Here is a 19,315-nt window from a genome sequence, read left to right on the forward strand (position 1 = left end):
AAACATGGGTATGTGTATTTTCACAAAAATGATCACACTGTTTACAGTATTCTGCAAACAGCTCATAAATGGATGCTGGGGGTTCCTGCATGGTACAGTTGGTTAAGCGTCTGACTCTTGGTTTTGGCTCAGGTTATGATCTCAGGGGTTTTGGATAGAACCCTGCAGCGGGTTCCTTGCTCAGCGGGGGGTCTGCTTGGGATTCTCTCTCTCCCTCTGCCCCTCCTGGTGGTGCTGTTTCTCTCTCTTTCTCTAAAAATAAAATAAATAACATCTTAAAAAAATAAAGAAATGGATTCTGTTGCAAAGATTCTTCATGTCTTTCAGGACTTCCTGTTCCTAAGAGTCTCCTTCCACATCCAGCCCCTAGCACAACCTACTTTAAACTTGTTTAGCTGTTTCTGTGGATTGTATCTTTGTATCATGGCCTGATACATTATGTATCGTTCTATCTTTACATAGCAGTTAATCCATTTCCCCTGCTGTGAGAGATGCAGCCTTGCTTCTTCCTCCTGGCCCCATCGCTCCCCTGCGGTGATGTGATCGTTTTCCTTATAGCCACATCAGGACCAGATGAATACAGTTCCCTGCAGAATTAGGCTGCAGGTTATAATGATGTTTCCTTTCTCACAATGTTTCCCTCTTCCTAGGCTTTCTGTTCTCTGGCTCCCCAAGTCGCCTGCCCTCCATGCCAGTGTGCCACCCTTCCTGGAGTGGGGGTGGTGGGGGATGGGCGTGTTCCCTCCCGGGCGGGTTCCCTCCCATCCCTCTGTCTGTGTGGACAGATACCTGCTGGCTTGCCTTCCTGCCACTGGGGCTGGTGGGTGCCCCCGAGTGCTCCCAGGAATTTCCTGCTCTGTTCTCCCAGGTGGGAGACCGAGTCTCCTGGGCTCTTCAGCTTCCCCCCTCTTGTTTTATGATTGTGTCTCACTGGTTGATATCTTAAAATGTCAGTCTACAAGAGAGTGCATGGGAGAAACATTTCCTGAGCAATTTTACGGTATAAATTCACTGTTACATCGGAAGGGTATGTGGGGATATTCCCAGTTTCACAGATACATTTTGATTTGTGTTCCTCTCTCTCTCTCTCTCCCTCTTTATACTTTTATTTTTTTTTATCAGTCTTGTCAGAGGATAATCAATGTTGTTAATTTTTTTTTAATAAAACAAATGTTTGGCTTTAGTGATAATTGTGTTTATTTTCTATTTCATTTACTTCTGATTTTTTGGCACGTTTTTGTGTTTTGTTTCTGGTTCTATCCTTTCACACTCTTTGGTTTGTCACTTTTTTTTTCTTTTTTTTTTTTTTTTTGGTAATTTCCTGAGAGAGAGATTTAGATCTGTGATTTCCACCTTCTTTTTCTTTCCGTGTGTGTGTGTGTGTGTGTATACACACTTATTATCACACGCTTCCCTCTAGACATTGCCTCATCGCCTCTCACATGTTTTGGTATGTTTTATTTTCATTAGCATTCAGTGTAGTGTGCTGTTTCTGATCCTTGGGTTGTTTGAAAGTTTATTGCTTACTTTCTAAATATCTGTGGTTTTCCATTTATTTATTTACTTTTTAAGATTTTATTTATTTGTTTGTTAGGGGCATGGTGGAGAGAGCACAAGCAGAGGGGGCAGTAGGCAGGGGGAGAAGCAGGCTCCCCACCAAGTAAGGAGCATGACACAGGGCTGGATCCCAGGACCCTGAGATCATGACCTGAGCTGGTGCTTAACTGACTGAGCCCCCCAGGTGCCCCCTTACTGGTTTTTTGTAGAATCATTCTATCCATTATTCACAGGTGTGTGTTGAAACTTCCCATTCAGACTGTGGACTTGTCTGTTAGTCCTTATGTTCTGTCAATGTAGGTTTTATACAGTTTGAGGCTGTGTTTTGTCTTTTATTGCTACTGTGTTAGATATTTATATTTTCTTCCGTCAGCTTAGTTTGGGGCTGCTGGGTGAGTCTGCTGGTAATGTCCGTGGGCAGGTGGGGGCTGCTGTTATGTTCTGTTTTCAGGTGAAACAACGTTCCGTCTCTGGGGTCGGGTGCGGGAGTTTGCCGGCTCGGTTCGCTGCCCACCTGAAGCTCTCAAAAGGGCTCCTCGTTGTCTGAGTCTCTGGCCCGGCTTCCTGGGTGGTCGGGACGGCATATTTTATTCTGTAGGAGACGGGGCTGTGAATCAGGCCATCAGGACAGGACCAGAGCCGGCACAGCTCATGGTGTGGGGACCCGAACAGGGCAGAGTATGCGCTGAGCCCCCTGATCTGCCGACAGGAGAAGCCATGGGCTCTGCCCTCTGCTCAGCTGCCTGCAGGGCTGTGAGTGCACTCTGATTAGGGTCCCCAGAGACACAGGCTGGAGGCTGTGTTTGGCCACGGGCAGGACTTCAAACAGATTCTTGGCTGGGACACAGTGGGACAAGCAGCCCTAAAGCTCTAAAGCCCTTTGTCTTTTTAGATTTTTTTTTTTTAAAAATCATTTATTTGAGAGAGCGAGAACAGGAACAGGGGAAAGGGGCAAAAGGAGTGGGGGAAGCAGACACCCCACTGAGCAGGGAGCCCGATACGGGGCTTGACCCCAGGATCCCGGGATCACACCCTGAACCGAAGGCAGACACATAACCATCTGAGCCCCCCAGGTGCCCCTTGTTTGTCTTAACTCGAGGCAGCCCGCACTCACCCCAAGGTCCCTGATGGAACGAGGCCACTGTCGTTGTTCTGGGCACTGGCCTGCCGGCTCCATCTGCCTTGTTGGCTTGAGTGCTGATGGGCTGCCCGGCTCTGGTCATGTGGAGTCAGAAGCCCATGTCAATGGCAGGTGGGGCCGAGTCTCCACTCCCCTGCCTGGGCAGGAGCAGGACTGGCCCCTCTGGGTTATACTCCCGGTTTCCCAAACATGCTGTCTGGTGGGAAAGGCCCGGGAGCCGCCCTCAGGCGTGGCTCTGAATTAGACTCCAGTGAGTGAGTTTACAGAGCACGTGTTCTCTGCAATGCAAACACGCCCTTGGTTGGAACCGTCCTGTAAAATTCCCTACTCTGCGGGTGTCCCTCCAACACAAGAGAGCGAGCAGCAGGCATACCAGGAGCCCCTCACAATGCATGCTTTGCTTTCCCGCTTTCTAGTTGTTCTGTCTGCCATCATCCTGAAGGATTAAATGGAGCCCACTGGGCCTGGATCTCTTCTCCAGCAGTTTTTACTGTCAGTGTGAACACTTCTTACATGGGCGCTGAACAAACTTTACTTTAGAACAACTCCACAGGCGAGATGGTTTTCCTCCCATGGAAGACGAGGATGATGGAACTTTGCAGATCAAAATCACCTTCTGATACAGGGGATGCCTGAATGGCTCAGTCCGTTAAGCATCTGACTCTTGATTTTGGCTCAGGTCATGATCTTAGGGTCATGGTTTCAAGCCCTGTGTCAAACTCCCAAATGTACTTGTCCTTCTCCCTCAGTCCCCCCTCCCTGCTCATGTGCATGCCCTCTCTCTTCTTCTATCTTTCAAGTAAACAAGTGAAATCTTTAAAAAAAAAAAATCACTTTCCAGTGCAAAACATGGAATCACATAGAGCTGCGCCAGGGGCAGAGCCGTGTGCTGCTGACTTCCCCGCTACCATTCCTGGGCTCCCTGCAGCAGTTACTATGCGGGGATGGTGTCACTCTTCCGGTGCCCCAAGCTGCCCCCACCCTGCCCGTGTGTCTCATGCTGTGGCTTTTGCTGGCTCCGGGGTGTGTCACTGCACACGGAAACCTCTGATCTCAGCCTCCCACCCACCGTGCTCCAGAAACAATAGAAGGAACCCCCCACAGAGCGCCGGGCACAGCAGCTGCACATGCACGGGCGCCTACCCTTACAGCCACATTTCATGTAAATGACGCCTCCAGAATGTGGTGCGTGGATGCTTCTTACAGGGTGTTCCAGGGCCCGTAGAGTCACAGAGTCAACGTGGTGCCTCGCCCAAAAGCATCACCTCTGCTTCAGCATTTGCAGGAAAATGAGATGTAATTTTATACGGAAATAAAAGGAAGAGGCTAGATTATAACATTTTCCTGGGGGGGGGATATCACTTATTTCACAAAATTTTCTTCTTGTAAGGGCTCTCCTGGGGTCCTGTCTTCTCCCTGCATCCTTCCCTTGGCTGCCCTCCAGTCTCCTGCGCTGGGCGTCCGCGGGTGGTAACGCCCAAGAAGCACTGCATGGCTCTGCTCGGCTGAGCTGTGCACGTTGGAGTCACCAGGGTGACCCGATGAGGAAAAACGCACAGTTTCTGGCCTCGGCTCTGCCACTGCATTGGCCGAATGGAGCCAGCTGTGCAGAGCCTGGCATCTGTGTTTCTACAGCAGACAAACTGGGATTGAACGCTTTGTCTCCGTTGGGGTGGAGGTGGGGGTTGGCGATCTGGAAGTCTGCCCCCCAGGCTGGGCATCGCTCCGATCCCGTGCTGTCCTCTGAGCCAGTGTCTGGTAAGCTGATATCTGATTGGATCAAGGATGCACATTCTGTCTGTGCCTCTGGCGGGATCGATCTTCCCTAATATATTCATAACCGTGGTATTAGGACACACTGATCGAGTGCTCGGCATGCTCTGAACACCAGGAGTGCCCGAAGGCTTACAGCATTATTTCATGTAATCTTTAGCAAGATATCACTGAACAGATTATCATCATCCCTGTTCCCTAAGCAAGAAATGTAGGGTGTCAGGGCTGAGCAGACACAGTTGCCTCTCAGGGAGCGGGGGGTGGGTACCCCATCTGACCCTTGGCCGTGAGGCCCCGAACACTTTTCCCCAATACTAGGCCGGCTGTGTCTCCGTCTCCGCAGCAGATGTGGTCCAGACTGAGAGGCTGTCCTTCAACCAAACCCCTGTGGGCTCCCATTCAGCAGAGAATGGCCGGCCCTGTGGAAGCAGGCCCGGTGTCTCGGCCTGGGATCCAGAAAATCTGCTCAGGGATGGTCCTTATGGAAGTGGGTCCGGTGGCTGAGGGAAGGGCCACTATGGTGTTTAAGAGCTGCCCCTTTGCTGTCTTATGTCTACGTGGTTCTACGATTCACTGTGTTTGTGTACGTCGTAGGTGTGTAGAAACATGTCGGTGTGTTTCCATGGGCGTTTATCCCTTCTTCCTTATGAAGTCTGAAGCAACTTAGTCTCTGGGGGTCTCCTACGGAAGGAGGCCAAGGGGGATGGGGTGGCCTGCCCCAGTGGACTGCAGACACATTGCCCCAGCCCATGGTGACGCAGTGACATCGCCGACCCGGGTGGGTCTGGTGGCATCTCCCTATCATCCACGATCATCGCTATCTTCTCCCTATCATCATGCTGAACACCTCTGTAATCATTTCCCTTCCTGGGCAGGGTTCTCGTGTTCTTCTGCGTCGTTTGGCTTTCCCACATCTCTCTGACCTGTGGTGCAGCTCTTCCCTGCAGCCAGAGCTCCCGTACCATGTCCTCCTCCACGTTCTGTGCTGACAAATGGGCCCGCTTTACTCCCCAGGTCTTTCTATTTCAAAGGCACAAACCTGGCAGAGGGCACTAGGATTGGATTTCCCTGGTGGCAATGCCCCTTGATCCCGGGTCTCTGTCTCTGCAAAGTTAATATGACAAAGAGAGTGACTTTCACAAAATGCCTTATGTGATGGTGAAGGCATGTTTTCTGGAATTCCTCGGTGCCAGGTTGGAACAGTAACGTGGTCTTTTTTTGCTGGGTTCTGTGTGCAAGGCCTTCCGTGCTGCTCACGGGCCTGCCCCCGATTGGCTGCTTCTGTGTGTCGCCCACCGCCCGGCATCCCTGGGCCATAGGCTCACCCGCTGAGCTTCCACGGCTTTTCATTCCCATGTAAGGAATGGCATCACGGGACTGCGCTCACGGAGCACAGTTGGGGCACCTGGCCAGCTCAGTCGGTGGAGCCCGAAACTCTTGCTCTCAAGGTCACAAATCTGAGCTCCACCTTGGGCTTGGAGCCTATTTAAAACAACAACAACAACAACAACAATAACAACAACAACAACAACAACAAAAAAGAACAAACCAAACAACCCCCCCCCAAAAAAACCCCAAAACCAAAAAACAAACCCAAACCAAAACCCAAAAGGCAGAACTGACAGCCAGCCATTGGGTAGCCCATCTTGCATATGAACAGAGTGTGACTCAGGAAGGGATTTTTTCCTCCCCGGGGCTGAGAGAACTTGTAACGTCCTGTCCCGCTTACTGTCCTCAGGAGGGAAGCTGGACAAGATGTTTGCCCACGGAGGTGCCGGACGCATCCGTGTCCTCGGCCGCATCTTGGTGAACCTCTCCTCCTGCGTGGTACTGGACCGTTTCCAGGCACTGGAGTCCGTCGCCAGCCTGGAGGCGAAAGCCCGCGAGCTTATGCGACAGAACAGCTTCTTGGCTAGTAAGTATTCCGTGAGAAAATGCACGCTTGCTGGCACCGGCTTTGGTGGGCTTGCCATTTTGCGTATTTCCCCCAAACGTGTATGCCAGTGGCTCAGAAAGAAAAAGACCTCCTTTCCCAACAGAACGAAACCAGGCAGAAAGACTCACCATGAGTCGATGAGTTGTTGTCTGTCTGTGTCTCAGATCCTTGGCCCCACGCCATTCCCAGCACCTGTTTTCACTAGTTTATGGTGTCATTTTACCGTTAAATCTCACATGATAAAATTGTATCTTTTCTGGTTAAAGTTATGCTCACATCACCTTGACTTTTATCATAGAATCTTGACTTCCTGAGTGTGCAGGGAAGGGGGAGACAACAGCCAGTCCAACTTCATTCATTCATGCCTATTGGTTCAGGATACATGATGTGTTCTCCAGTCCTGAATGAACATCGCATTATTTTTTTAAATCTGGGTTTGTATGAGTTTGCTAAGGGCCCCATGACAGGACCACAGACCGCATGGCTTCGACAACAGAAATCTATATTCTCTTGGTTCTGGCCAGAAGTCTGAGATCCAGGTGTCAGCAGGGTGGGCTCCTTCTGAGACCATCTCAGCATGTCAATGGCTACCTTCTCCTGGGTCTCTTACCATATTGATTCTGTGCATGCCTGTGTCCACATTTCCCCTGATGGAAGACACCAGTCCTACTGGGTGACAGCGCCCTCAAGACCTCCTTCTCACTTGACTATCTCTGTGAGGACACTGTCTCCAAGTGAGCTCACCTTCTGACCTGCTGGGGGTTAGGACTTGCACATGTGAACCTCGGGAGGGTCCCATTCCACCCCCAATAGACACTGTGTACGAAATTCAGAGAATTCATGGGCCTGAATCGAGTCCCTATGTTCACATTTTGAATGATCTTTATATGCAACAAATGAATCATTGAACATTATATCCAAAACCAGTGATGTACTATATGCTGGTAAATTGAATTTAAATTAAAAAAAATGAATGATCGACAACCCCAAAGACATTGGTTCCTTTTTGGAAATCGAAATCTAGCTGACACACATGACGTCAGTACAATGTGATGACTCTACGTCCCGCCTGGCTCACCACAAGCGATGCGCCACCACCTGTCACCATACTGTTGACCACAGTCCCTGTGCCTTCCTTCCATCCCTAATCTCCTCCTTCTACAACCCAAAACTGCACCTTCCATGCCTCATTCTCATGCATGCATTTGTATCCCAGAAAAGGAAAGTCTGATTATCTGAGCAGCCTGCTGTCATTTTTCAAGTCCTGGAAAGATACAAGAGAAATCATTTTGTTACACTGGTAGGTTATTTTGTTACAAATAACCGGGATACACAGCAGATGTTTATATAGCATTGCCTGCCTGCCTGACAGCGAGACTCAGAGATGCCTCTCCAGGGCATGGTCGGTTCCCCAAGATGGGGTTGGGCTGAGTCTCATGTACAGTTCATCCACCTTCCCTCAATTCCTGCCCTTAGGGTGTGATGACCCCTGTCTTCCCTTTTCTGCCGGCAGGTGTCATATTCAACACTTCCCTGGTGGACAGGAACTTGGGGGCCCCGTCCCTGCGGCTGGCACCCCACGTCACCTACACTATCCGGACCAGCATCTTATATAGCATGAGGACAGACTTGGTGAAAAATCCTTCCTGGAAGTTTCATCCTCAGAGCCTACCAGCCGATGGGTTCAAGTACAACTACATCTTTGTCCCTTTGCAAGACATGATCGAGAGAGCCATCATCCTGGTGCAGACCGGGCGGGAGGACGTGGAACCGGCTGCGCAGACACAGGCCATGCCGTACCCATGCCACACCAGGGACCTGTGAGTAGACACCACACAGCTACCCCACCCGTGCCCCCATTTTATGGAGGGATGTGCTTTGAGTTTGGACCCCTGCCTAGAGGAAGTCTTGGAGCTTCTCTGTAGTCACTCCAAAGAGCATTTAAAGAAAGTCCTTTTCCCCTTCTAATTGCTTACGATTGACTTACGACACCTGGGGCCGTCCAGACACAGGAGTGATTGTTGAGATGACGGTATCCTGTGGGACTTTGAATTTGACACCAGGCATCCGTAGCTCTAAAGACCCTTCAGAGCGAGTCTGAACAGAGTCTGAACAGTAGTCACAGGGGTTTCATGTGTCGGACTCCAGATGTCTCCCATCTGAGCTAGGGAAACAGAAGAGGTCACTTCCTCTCCTGTGCCAATCCAGAAATATTCGGCCTACTTGTGGGGAAGAGGGGGATCCCCAGAGGCTGGGGACTGTGGCTTGGGGATGCGTGGGGCAATCTACGAATACATAGGAGTTCATTGGTGACCTGGCTGGTGCTGTCCCTGCGGGAGAGAAGGGGTGGTCACTTACAGGCTAGAGCAGCTGGACCGCAGCACTTGAAGGTGGGGGGCAGGCCAGGCAGGCCTCACAAAAAGGAGTAGGGGGCGTGTCTGAATGGGATGTGGACCCCTGGGTGCGATCAGGTGGTCAGCGGCCTGACAGCCACGTGGCTGAGGTGGGGAGACTCAGCCCTGAGCGATGCTCTTCCTCTAGCCTCTTGTCCCGGGCCCAGACTAGGCTGGGGAGCACAGAAAGAAAGGGCCAGAGGGGAGGTCATCAGGTGGACCACCTGGGATCTGTTGGTTAGGAGAGCAGGCAGCAGATGCCGTCCTTTAGTGGGACACATGTGACGCAGAAGCCGGGGAACTGGGGTCACGCTGGCAGGATGAGCGTCTTGATGTCTTATGCCCTCCTTGTCTGGGCACGTGCTCTCCATACCATAACTCACTAGTGCATTTTCACGAAGCCAAAGGTGGTGCCACAGGGGGAGCCTGCCCATAGTGGCCTGAGCACAGGCTGTGTCCGCCTGACAGTGACTCTCTTGGGGGACCAGAGCGTGGCAGACAGACCAGAGGGTCAGAAAGACAGAGACCAGGGTGTCATTTTAACCCAGGGGCTGCCTCACTCTGCAGATCACTGTGAAGCCCCTTCACCTCCTCCTTCGTAAGATGAAAACATTTCTTTCCTTTCAAAGCGATGATAGTTTCAGCTTTGAACGTTTTCAGCCACTGCTTTCTGCTCCTACATTATTTTTCTTGGCGGCAGCTGCACCATGAGCAGAATTTGAGAAAAAGCCTTTTTCTGGCAAAGCATCAGGCGCCGAACGTCACAGCAGCCTATGTGCCAGGGTGTTGTGGGGATGAATGACCTGTTTCTAGCTACTTGGAGAAATCGACTTTTTATGATGCTGTCTTCTCAGTCGGGTCTCGGGAAGATGGCACTCTGTAAGCCTGTCTAGCTAGTGATCTTCACCGTGGAAGAGGGGACCTGGGCGTGTGGGGAGGAGAGGCGGTTCCCTTGGGTCTGTTGCATAGGAGGAGGCTGGGGTTGCCTCACCCGCCCCCATGCAGGGTGGTCCCCCAGGGGTATGTTAGGCAGAACAGAACAGCACCCAATCCTGCAAGCAGCTTCATGGCGAGTCTAAGGTGGCCCATGGGGTCTGCTTTCCTTTTGTGCTGACCGTGGTGCTTGGTGAACAGACTTTAGGGGTGGAAAGGGATGCGAACATGTGCCTCTTCACCCCTTGATGGCAGGTAAGCTCTTGGAGCTGAGGCCCACTTGGGCCGGGGGCTGGAGTGAGCTGAGTGCCCTGGCGGGATTCCGCTGTCACGGCTTCCTGGATCCTCTCTGTTGTTGGACGTGCGTGGTGATTCCCCAACTCTGCGTGTCACTCAGGTCTCCCCACGTTCTGTGTCGCCGTCTGTCACCATCTACTGGACAGTGCTATGGACCAGGCTGTGCGTTGCATCTCCCTGACTTACTTCGTTTATAGCGGGGAGTGCGTCAGTCTCCAGCCCATCCCCCTCCGCCCATCCCCCTCTGCCCATCCCCCTCCCCTCTCCTGCCAGTTTTTCTCTGTAGTTACAAATCTCTTTTTTTTTGTTATTAGTGTTGTTTGTTTATTTTTGTTGTTGTTGTTGTTGGTTTTTTCCCCCCAGATTCCACATATAAGCGCAATCATGTGGTATTTGTTTTTTTCTGTCCGACTGTTTTACTTAGCAGAATACCCTGAGGTCCATCCATGTTGTTGCAAATGGCAAGATCTCATCCTTTTTTATGGCTGAGTAATATTCTTACATATATGTGTATATATACACATCTGTATATGTATCTGTAATGTGTATGTATCTGTATGTAATGTATCCTAATATATATACGCATATATAACATATAGTACATATACACCGCGGGACACTCGGCCCAGTGGCTGGAAACGTTTCTGCCTTGAGCTGCCTGATCTGTGTATCCTGCTACAATCCTGGGTTATGGACTCATTTTTACTCATCCCCTCCCTGGGCTCCCACAGCACTATTTCTCAGAAGTCTTACTCTACTCCTTTGAAGGAGGTGAAGTCGTACTGTCCTTTTCTGAAAGAGCCAAGCCTTGGAGACTCTCATGGCCTTTTATATCCTTCTTTCATTTATAGTTTCCAAAGGTGCCTGTCTCTTGAGGGTTGGGTGTACTGGCAGGAGCCTGAGGCTCCATGGAGATCCTATAAGATCCTGACACTCGGCCACCTGAGGGACGGTCCTGAAGCCCGGCTTCGACCACAGAGCACACTCATGTGACATTTTCAGTAGCTTCCTACTACTCGCGGATTACACGGTCCGCATATAATCACTAGCTAGACAGAGGCTTACAGAGTGCTGTCTTCCCGAGATCCGACTGAGAAGATAGCATCATAAAAAGTCGATTTCTCCAAGTACCTAGAAACAGGTCATTCGTCCCCACAACACCCTTACACATAGGCTGCTGTGGCGTTTGGCGCCTGACGAATCATGTGGTCATTAGTTGACTTATTTGTTCAACTCTATTTCTATACCGTTTATCGGTCTGAGACCTGGGTGAGTCAGTGAAGGGACAGGCTGAATCCCTGCTCTTCCACCCGAACTCAGGGATGCGGCCCACACATACAAGAAGCAGCCTGAGTTGAATACAGGGAGGAGGTGAGCGCCGGCCGTTGGGGATGAGGGTGGCCAGGAGTGCCAGGAGAATTATTAATGGGGTTAAGGTCAGCCTTGCCAGGAAGGTGACATTCAATCTTAAACAAGAAAGATTCCACTGAGTAAATTTAAAGATCAAATGGACTTTGTTCAGGGATTCATGAATCAGGTGTTAGGCGTTGTCCCTTTCAGCAAATACGAAGGCGCCCAGAGCTGTAGAAAGGGGAAGGCTTTTAAAGGCAAAATGAGAATGTTTTAAAGAAGTTATTAGCAAAGAACGCATTGTTTCAGGCAAGGCTGCCCCCGCAAGGGGAGCCCAAGGGGTATCTCCGGGGCTCGCTCTCCTGCTGACCAGATAATCCCAGGTTGACCGGTTAAAGCTTATGTACATTCCTAGTGGGCTGGAACTTAGGCTAAGTATGACCTCTTGTTCACCGACGTGGGCTCAGCACAAGTGGCTCTTACAGGACTGCTTGCTCTCTCTCTCTCTTAAAAGATATATATTTATTTATTTGAGAGAGGGGGATTGGAGAGGCAGAGGAAGAAGGATAGAGAAAATCCCAAGCAGCTCCCGGCTAAGGCTGGATCCTGACCCCACAACATTGAGATATGACCTGAGCTGGATTCAATAGTTGAGCCACCCAGGGCCTTCCCTACCCCCTCTCGCATTGTCTCTTTCACAGAGACACAGGGAAATGTGCTCTAGACCAGAGGAGCAGCCAGTGCAAGGGCCCTGGGGCAGGGGCAGCCTGCAGTAGAATGCACAAGGGTGTGAGGGTGGGAGAGGAACCCTAAAGCTACCCACAGAGAGCCCGGCTGCCAGTGAGCTGAGGGACGTGTATGGCCGCTGGAGGGTTTTGAGCTGGAGTGATGCCAGTGACTCATGGCATGAAGGCTGGCACGGCCTTCATCATTAGCAGGCTGACATGTTTCCCCACATGACTGTGGCCTGGTCTACCACGGGGACCGATTCTGGTTGCTTTCAGAAGGAAGGTGACAGATTTGAGGACGGTGTGATGGAGAGACATCGAGATGGGCTATTGTCCCAGGGCTGGAATGGGCATTGGGAGCGGTCTGGGGCCGGTGGGTGAGGCTCCCACGTGGGGCAGGTGGGTCCCTGGGCCCCGCCCCAGGAGCTGCCTCTGTGGAGGGGAAGGTAGCCAGCGTGGGGAGGGGGGTCAGGAGCAGCTGGAGGTAGGGACTGCACACCCGGAGACTTGAGTGTGGGCCTCCCAGGAGCCCACTGTATGCGAGGGGAGGGAGAGAAGCCGGTGGGAATCGGGCAGCAGAAGAGAGGGTTTTGTCTCTTTTCAAATTATTTTGTGTTATTTGTTTTTAGTATAGGATCTGTTGAGAATAGCTGAGCAGGAGGGAAGAGATAATAATGAATATTTCCTCCTTTTCCTCCTTCCCTCCTTCCCTCCTTCCCTCTCCTCCCCTTTCTCCCCCCCCCTTTCTTCACCTCCTCCGTCTCTACCACCCACCTCTCTCCTCTCTCCTCCATCCCTCCCCTTTCCATCTTCCCCTCCTCTCTCCTTGATCCTACCCCCTCCTTCTCCACGCCTCCCTCCTTCCATTCCCCCCCTCCTCTTCCTCCCTCCATCTGTCTCTTTCCTTTATAATCTGCCAGCAGCCCCTGGAGCTGATGTTTTGAGGGGCTAACACTGGGAAAAATTCCTCTGGGATGGCAGACTTGGGTGGGAGCAGGACACAGTACAATGTAAGGTTCCTTCCAGCCCCAAGGTTCCCTGGTGGTTAGCGCAGGACAATTTATGGTGGGAGCTCCAGGGGACTTCATGAACACAAAGAATGTCAAATGTTAATTCATGGCTCCAGAGAGTAAGACAACTTCCTAAAAAGGTTTCCAGCAAAATGAAAACCCTATCAATGCTCCAGAATTGTTTTATACACAAAACGCGAGGTCCTTGAAAGCGCACCTACTGTCCCCTTGCGGGTCTATTAGGCGCCTGTGGTTTGCAGGGGCTGGAGACGGTCCTGGAAGGAGGAGGAGAAGGAGCAAGTCTGCGTGCTGGGTCTCTGAGTGACAGCAGCGACCCCATGGTTGGACTTTGATTTGTCTTGAGAGAAGTCCTGTGTGAAGGCTGTTGGGGATGTGAGCTGGAAATGTCCAGTTCCTACTTTCCAAAGCAATCAGCCTGCTCCCCCTGCAGACCAGCCAGAGGCCCCTCACGCTACACATTTTTCTTGTTTCTTTTCCTTGAGATGAACTTCAAGTAAGTGTATGAAACCCCTCTCTCCTGTACTTGGTGAATAGCTGATGTTTCAGCAGAAATTGACCTTCCTGATGACCTTGGGAGTCCCAAGCCCCAGAAGTTCCCTCTGTGCCCCCAAACCCAGCGTACCCCCACGTCTCAGGGGGACCAGAATGTGCAGAATTGGCTGGTGACACCAGAGGGTGGGAAGAAGAAGTGCAGTTTTTTAAAAAAGATTTAATTTATTCATTTATTTGAGAGGGAGAGTGAGAAAGGGCAAGAGAACACAAGCAGGGAGAGTGGGAGAGGGAGAAGCAGGCTCCCCGCTGAGCAAGGAGCCGGACATGGGCTCCATCCCAGGACGCCGGGATCATGACCTGAGCCGAAGGCAGACGCTCAACCGACGGAGGCTCCCAGGTACCCCCAGAAATGTAGATTTATATCCTTTCTCATGCTCCTTAAAGTTCCTATGGACCCATCTCCCTGCTGGCCACAGAGCTGTTTTGTTCAAACCCCAGGTCATGGTGTGTCCCATTTCTTTCAGTCTTCCCTGTTACCAGTAGCCACTGGGTCACATTTTCCCACACATCTCATTCAGCCATCGAGAGCCCGGTAAGAAAAACCAAGGATCACACGGGTCCCATTATTCCCCGCAAGGTCTCCTGCCTTCTGAATGCCCTTCACGCCCCCAGGGAACTAGTAATCGCCACTTAGTGCTTATAAACATTTTGTGTGGGAGCACGCGTACCCCCTGGTCACTCCGCTGCCCTTTCACGCTGTCGTCTGTGAACGTCTGACTTATATTTTCTTCCATTTTCTGCAGAGCTCTGGGTCCAGCGGGAGTGTGTAGGTGTCCTGAAGGCTGGGTCTGTTTTGTGCCTGGGGACAGTGATGCGAATTGTCTCCTAAGCAGGTTGAATCAATCACCAATGACCGATGACTTAGGCCAGCCTGCATGTCTCGTGAAGCTTCCATGAGATCTCCAAGGGACGGGGGCCGGCGAGTTCTGGGTTGGGGAGCAGGTGGAGATGTGGGAACCGTGGGCTGTGGATTGGGGGAGCCCGGCGCTGCCTCCTCAGACCCCATCCCGTGCCGCTCTTCCGTCCGTTCCTGAGTTAACTCTCTTACAAAAAATTCAGCTGAGTATATTGGAAGGTCTAGTTGGCTCTATGAAGCGATTCTTGCTCTGGCAGCATTCCCTCAGGAGAGGGGAACTCCGAGGCAGCACCAGATGGAAGGTTTTTCTAGGAAGGAAGGTGGGGGAACGCAGTTATGAGCAAAGACAAGAAAGGATTGTTTCAGGTGAAGTTGCCTTCCCTTCGGGGAAGGGCTGGGGGCTTATTAGGTGGATCACCTCATCTTCCTCTGGGAGGAGAGGACCTCTATGAAAGATTACCTCATCATCATAGATTAGAACATTCTAGATTGATGGACTTAAGATCCCACTCTTGGAGAAACTGAAATTACCGTGAAGTCTTGGTTTGCTGTCCTGGGAGGCTAGTGACTCCAGCTGGGGTCTGTGGCTTTCTTTCTCACTGCAGGTCTTCAGAGTCTCTGGTGACAGTCTGGGTTTGGGAAGGGCATCAGGAGACTGTGTGTGTGATCTTGTGTGATGAGCCCCTAACTGTGGGACGTGGGGCTACCTCAGGTCGTGTGCGATGGGATTGAGTTGTGTAAAGTTTTATATGCGAGATAAACAAGGACACCAGGCAAAGTGGGTTCAAGGCAAGATTTATTAAAGGCACTCTCTGGTGAAGTTTCAGGGCTCAGGAGAAGGGGAGCCAGGAAAGTTGCACCCAGGAGGAGTTGGGGGGGGTGTCTTTTATCTGTTTCCTGCATAGGTTACCTATGGAGACCCTGGCATACATCCTTTTGGCAGGAGAGTCAAGGGTTAAGGAAAGGGGTGGGGGAGGAGGCTAGAAGAAGGCGGACCTGCAGTCATTTCTATTGTTCTTCCTGCACTCCTGGAGCCCTTGCATTGTAGGACACCAGCTAGCATGTGAGAATTGCTTGGTGGTCGGGGAGCCTCTTACTTCCAAGCTGGGTTTGGGGCTCAGACCTTTTAATAGGGGAGCTTGATGAAGAGGGACTTTTGTAGCCATAGTCTGAGCTAACAGTTCCCAACGTCTGTTTCTTCAGCATGCTGGGTCTTGGCAGCCAGTCCTGCCTTCTGATGCTGGATGGCCTTCAAGCGTTTGAGATCCCTCTCCAAATCTCAGATGTGGAATCGTGAGGTGCTAGCATCAAAAGTTGCATTTGGGGGTCCCTAGGGGGCTCTTAGGCATCTGCCTTTGGCTCAGGTCATGATCCCAGGGTCCTGGGATGGAGTCCCGCATCGGGCTCCCAGCTCAACAGGAGGACTGCTTCTCCCTCTGCCTCTGCCCCTGTTTGTGCTCTCTCTCAAATGAATAAATAAAATCTTAAAAAAAGGGGGGGGGGACACCTGGGTGGCAGAAGGCATCTGCCTTCTGCTCAGGTCATGATCCCAGGGTCCTGGGATTGTGCCCCATATTGAGCTCTGTGTTCAGCAGGGAGCCTGCTTCCCTTCCTCTCTCTGCCTGCCTCTCAGCCTACTTGTGATCTGTCTGTTAAATAGATAGATAGATAGATAGATAGATAGATAGATAGATAGATAGATAGTTAAAAAAGGAAGAAAATTGCCCCTGGAGTCCAGGTCCGGTTCTTGCTGGTCACAGAGCTGGGGCAAGGGATCCTTCACTGATGCTGGTCTGGGTCCTCAAGGTAAAGGGGATGCTGTTGCCCACTGCTTCTTCTCACTGGCCTGTGGGGCTCTGCACTGAGGTGCTTGTGAAAACCAGACCTGGAAAGGGGACTAGACCGGCCTGTGAGAGCCCATGTGCTCCTGGGCGGCATTCACTGCTGAGATGTTCTTCTGGGTTCGGGGGTCAGATCCAAGGTTGGGGTCGCTGTCTTCCATGGTGCCGTCTTCAGAGAGGTGTGTGGGCAAAGGGGCCTCTTCCCTTCCCCCTGACGTTCCCAGGAGTTAGTGAACTTGGAACAAGAAAACAAAGAATGGACATCCAGTCTCCTGTCACTCATAGATACCGTGTGTACGTCCCTCTGGAGCAGGCTGGGTGGGAGGGCACCGCATAAATGGGAACCTCAGAAGCCCCCCTTCCCGGCCACCCTCCCCTCCCAGGCACCAGTCACAGGGGTCAAAGCCGCTGGGGAAGGCAGGGGGCCATGGGTGGGTAGGCATGGGATCTCAGCCTGCTGGCCCGGCTCTGCCAGAGGGAATAGAGAGGGGACAGGCGGGTAAGAAGGTGGTGGTCCTTCCGCCCAGCAGCTGCCTGGCTGGGTTCTGGGTCCTGCATTCCTCTGGGTCCTGGCTCTGGAGGAAGACAGGGGGGCAGTGTGCAGAGGCTGGGCTGATGGGGACAAAACCAAAGCCGATTCCTCTGTGGTCCTTCCCCACTCTGTGACTCCCATTCAGCTCCTTCATCACTTGCCGTCTTTGAACTCACTGGATGGTGCTAATAGAGGCTGGCCACAGAGAGCACACTCCTAGGGAGGGGTCATTGGAATGTAAATCGAGCATTTGCCACCTTCAGAAAAAGAGCTGGTGACAATGAATGTTTATGAAGATCAGAGAGTCCTTTTAAAGAGGCTTACATAAATGAGAGCATTTGATTTCCCGTTGGCAGACCTTTCTTCTTTTTTTTTTTTAAAGATTTTATTTATTTATTTGTCAGACAGTGAGCAAGAGAGAGCCCCTGCAGGGGGAGCAGCAGGCCAAGGGAGAAGCAGGCTCCCCGATGAGCAGAATCCAATCTGGGACTTGATCCCAGGACCCGTGGATCCTGACCTGAGCCATAGGCAGGCCTTAAAAGACTGAGCCACCCAGGCGCCCCATGTTTGCAGACTTTTATTAGTAGTGTTTTTGCTTGGGATCCAGCGTAGGAATGAATACACAGAAGAATCTGGAACATGTTCTTGTGGTTTATGCTGTCTGGACAGTAGGGAGCTTATGGACATCCTGTTCTGACTTCCCTGATTTTAATATGTTTCTTTTTTTTTATTGTTAGTGTTACAAGCAAATGATTATCTGTCAAGAGTTGAGACTCTAATGGAAAAAATCCTACTTCATACTGTCTTCTTACACATCGGTCATATTTTGTTTTGTTTTGTTTTGGGACTGTTCCTTCATGTGTTGTGGTAATGTGCCTTTTATATGCTTGACATCATCCATCTTGCTAGGACTCAAAGTGTCTGTGCTCATCCTTCTTTGGAAAACAGTGTGTCCAGCACTTGCCATGTGTCAGCCATGGTAGTTGCCTGTCATTCGTGGCCGTGAGAAAAAATGTTCTCCTTGCCTGCAGGAGGCTTGCAGGTTGGGGGACAGGAGGACCCTAGGAAGGCCAACAGCAGTGTCCCCTCCTTTGTGGAGGTCCTGAAGGAAAGCGTCAAAGGGCCTCGTCAGACCGTCACCCAATATGGAGGTCGGTGGAGGCTGGGAGATTTCCTGCCACCCCCCACCCCTGCCGCTAAGGTGTTGGGAAGGAGAAGCCAGGCAATGCGGTCATGTCTTTCCCTTTCTCCCTCCTTTTGTGGTTATCCCTCCTATGACATGCTTCCCCCACGCCCAGATGGATGGGTGGATTGATTGATTTTAAGTACATGCTATGCCCAACATGGGGCTTGAACTCACAACGCCATGATCAAGAGTCACATTCTCCACCGACTGAGCCCGTCAGGGGCTGGAATTTTAAAATTCAGACCTGTAACAAGTGCCTTCAGTATATTCTGGTTCTATTTTTCCATTTCCATGGAACTATGTTTGGACTTTATTTGTGGATTCTGTCTGCGTTCTTGCAATATGGGTGCCGATGGTCTTCTTTTCCCAGGAGCTGTTTGAGTGAAGTTTCTTTTAATTTCCAAGTAGAAAAGTAGAACTTTTCAACTTTTCAAAGTTGAAACTTTTCAAAAAGAAACTTTTCAAAGTTACTCAGTGCACTTATAATAAGAAAAAAGAATAAATTGAAATTGCATAGGGGCGCCTGGGTGGCTCAGTCATTAAGCCTCTGCCTTTGGCTCAGGTCATGATCCCAGGGTCCTGGGATCGAGCCCGGCATCGGGCTCCCTGGTCGGTAAGGAGCCTGCTTCTCCCTTTCTCACTCTACTGCTCGTGTTCCCTCTCTTGCTGTGTCTCTCTCTGTCAAACAAATAAATAAAATCTTAAAAAAAAAAAAAAAGAAAGAAACTGCTCCATATTAGCCTTTTTTTTTCTAATCACATTGACCAACGCTGAAAACGGGAATTGTACACTAACTCCTGGCTCCTGTGGCTGCATGCTGATTTTTACATTGCCTTCAGGAAACATCTTTATCACATCCACATTTTGAATTAATAGCATTTCTCTCTGTCAACTAATATATAATCTACTCTTGTGAATGATTTATGGGCGCTTGGAAAGAGTTTCTAATTTTCTACTTGGGAATACAGAATCAGATCTATATTTGTTTTGTTATTTAGGAATTCTCTTTCCTTAAAGTTCAGCCTTGCATTTGTCTTAGACTAAGGCAGATAAATCATGGTCCCCCTCCTACTTGGTTGTCTCTCTCCCTTTCCTGCGCTGGCGGCATTTGAATGTTGTGCACAGATGTGAACATTTGTCTTCTGAGTCCTCCTTTTACACATAAGTCTACCTTGTATGAAAATAACTTGATGATCCCTGCTTTTTTCC

The 19,315-nt window shown here is 50.7% G+C and overlaps 1 protein-coding gene across 1 annotated transcript in view; it reads left to right on the forward strand.

The window, feature by feature from the left end:
* ABCA13 (ATP binding cassette subfamily A member 13) overlaps positions 1-19,315 on the forward strand; it is a 322,891-nt gene that overhangs the window by 112,834 nt on the left and 190,742 nt on the right. Inside the window, exons 31-32 of the mRNA XM_046020270.1 lie at positions 6,210-6,386; positions 7,921-8,227. Of these exons, the coding sequence (XP_045876226.1) occupies positions 6,210-6,386; positions 7,921-8,227 (484 nt within the window). The remainder of the gene's footprint in view (positions 1-6,209; positions 6,387-7,920; positions 8,228-19,315) is intronic.

This window comes from Meles meles, chromosome 10 (genome assembly GCF_922984935.1).
Source record: "Meles meles chromosome 10, mMelMel3.1 paternal haplotype, whole genome shotgun sequence".
Classification (NCBI taxonomy): Eukaryota; Metazoa; Chordata; class Mammalia; order Carnivora; family Mustelidae; genus Meles; species Meles meles.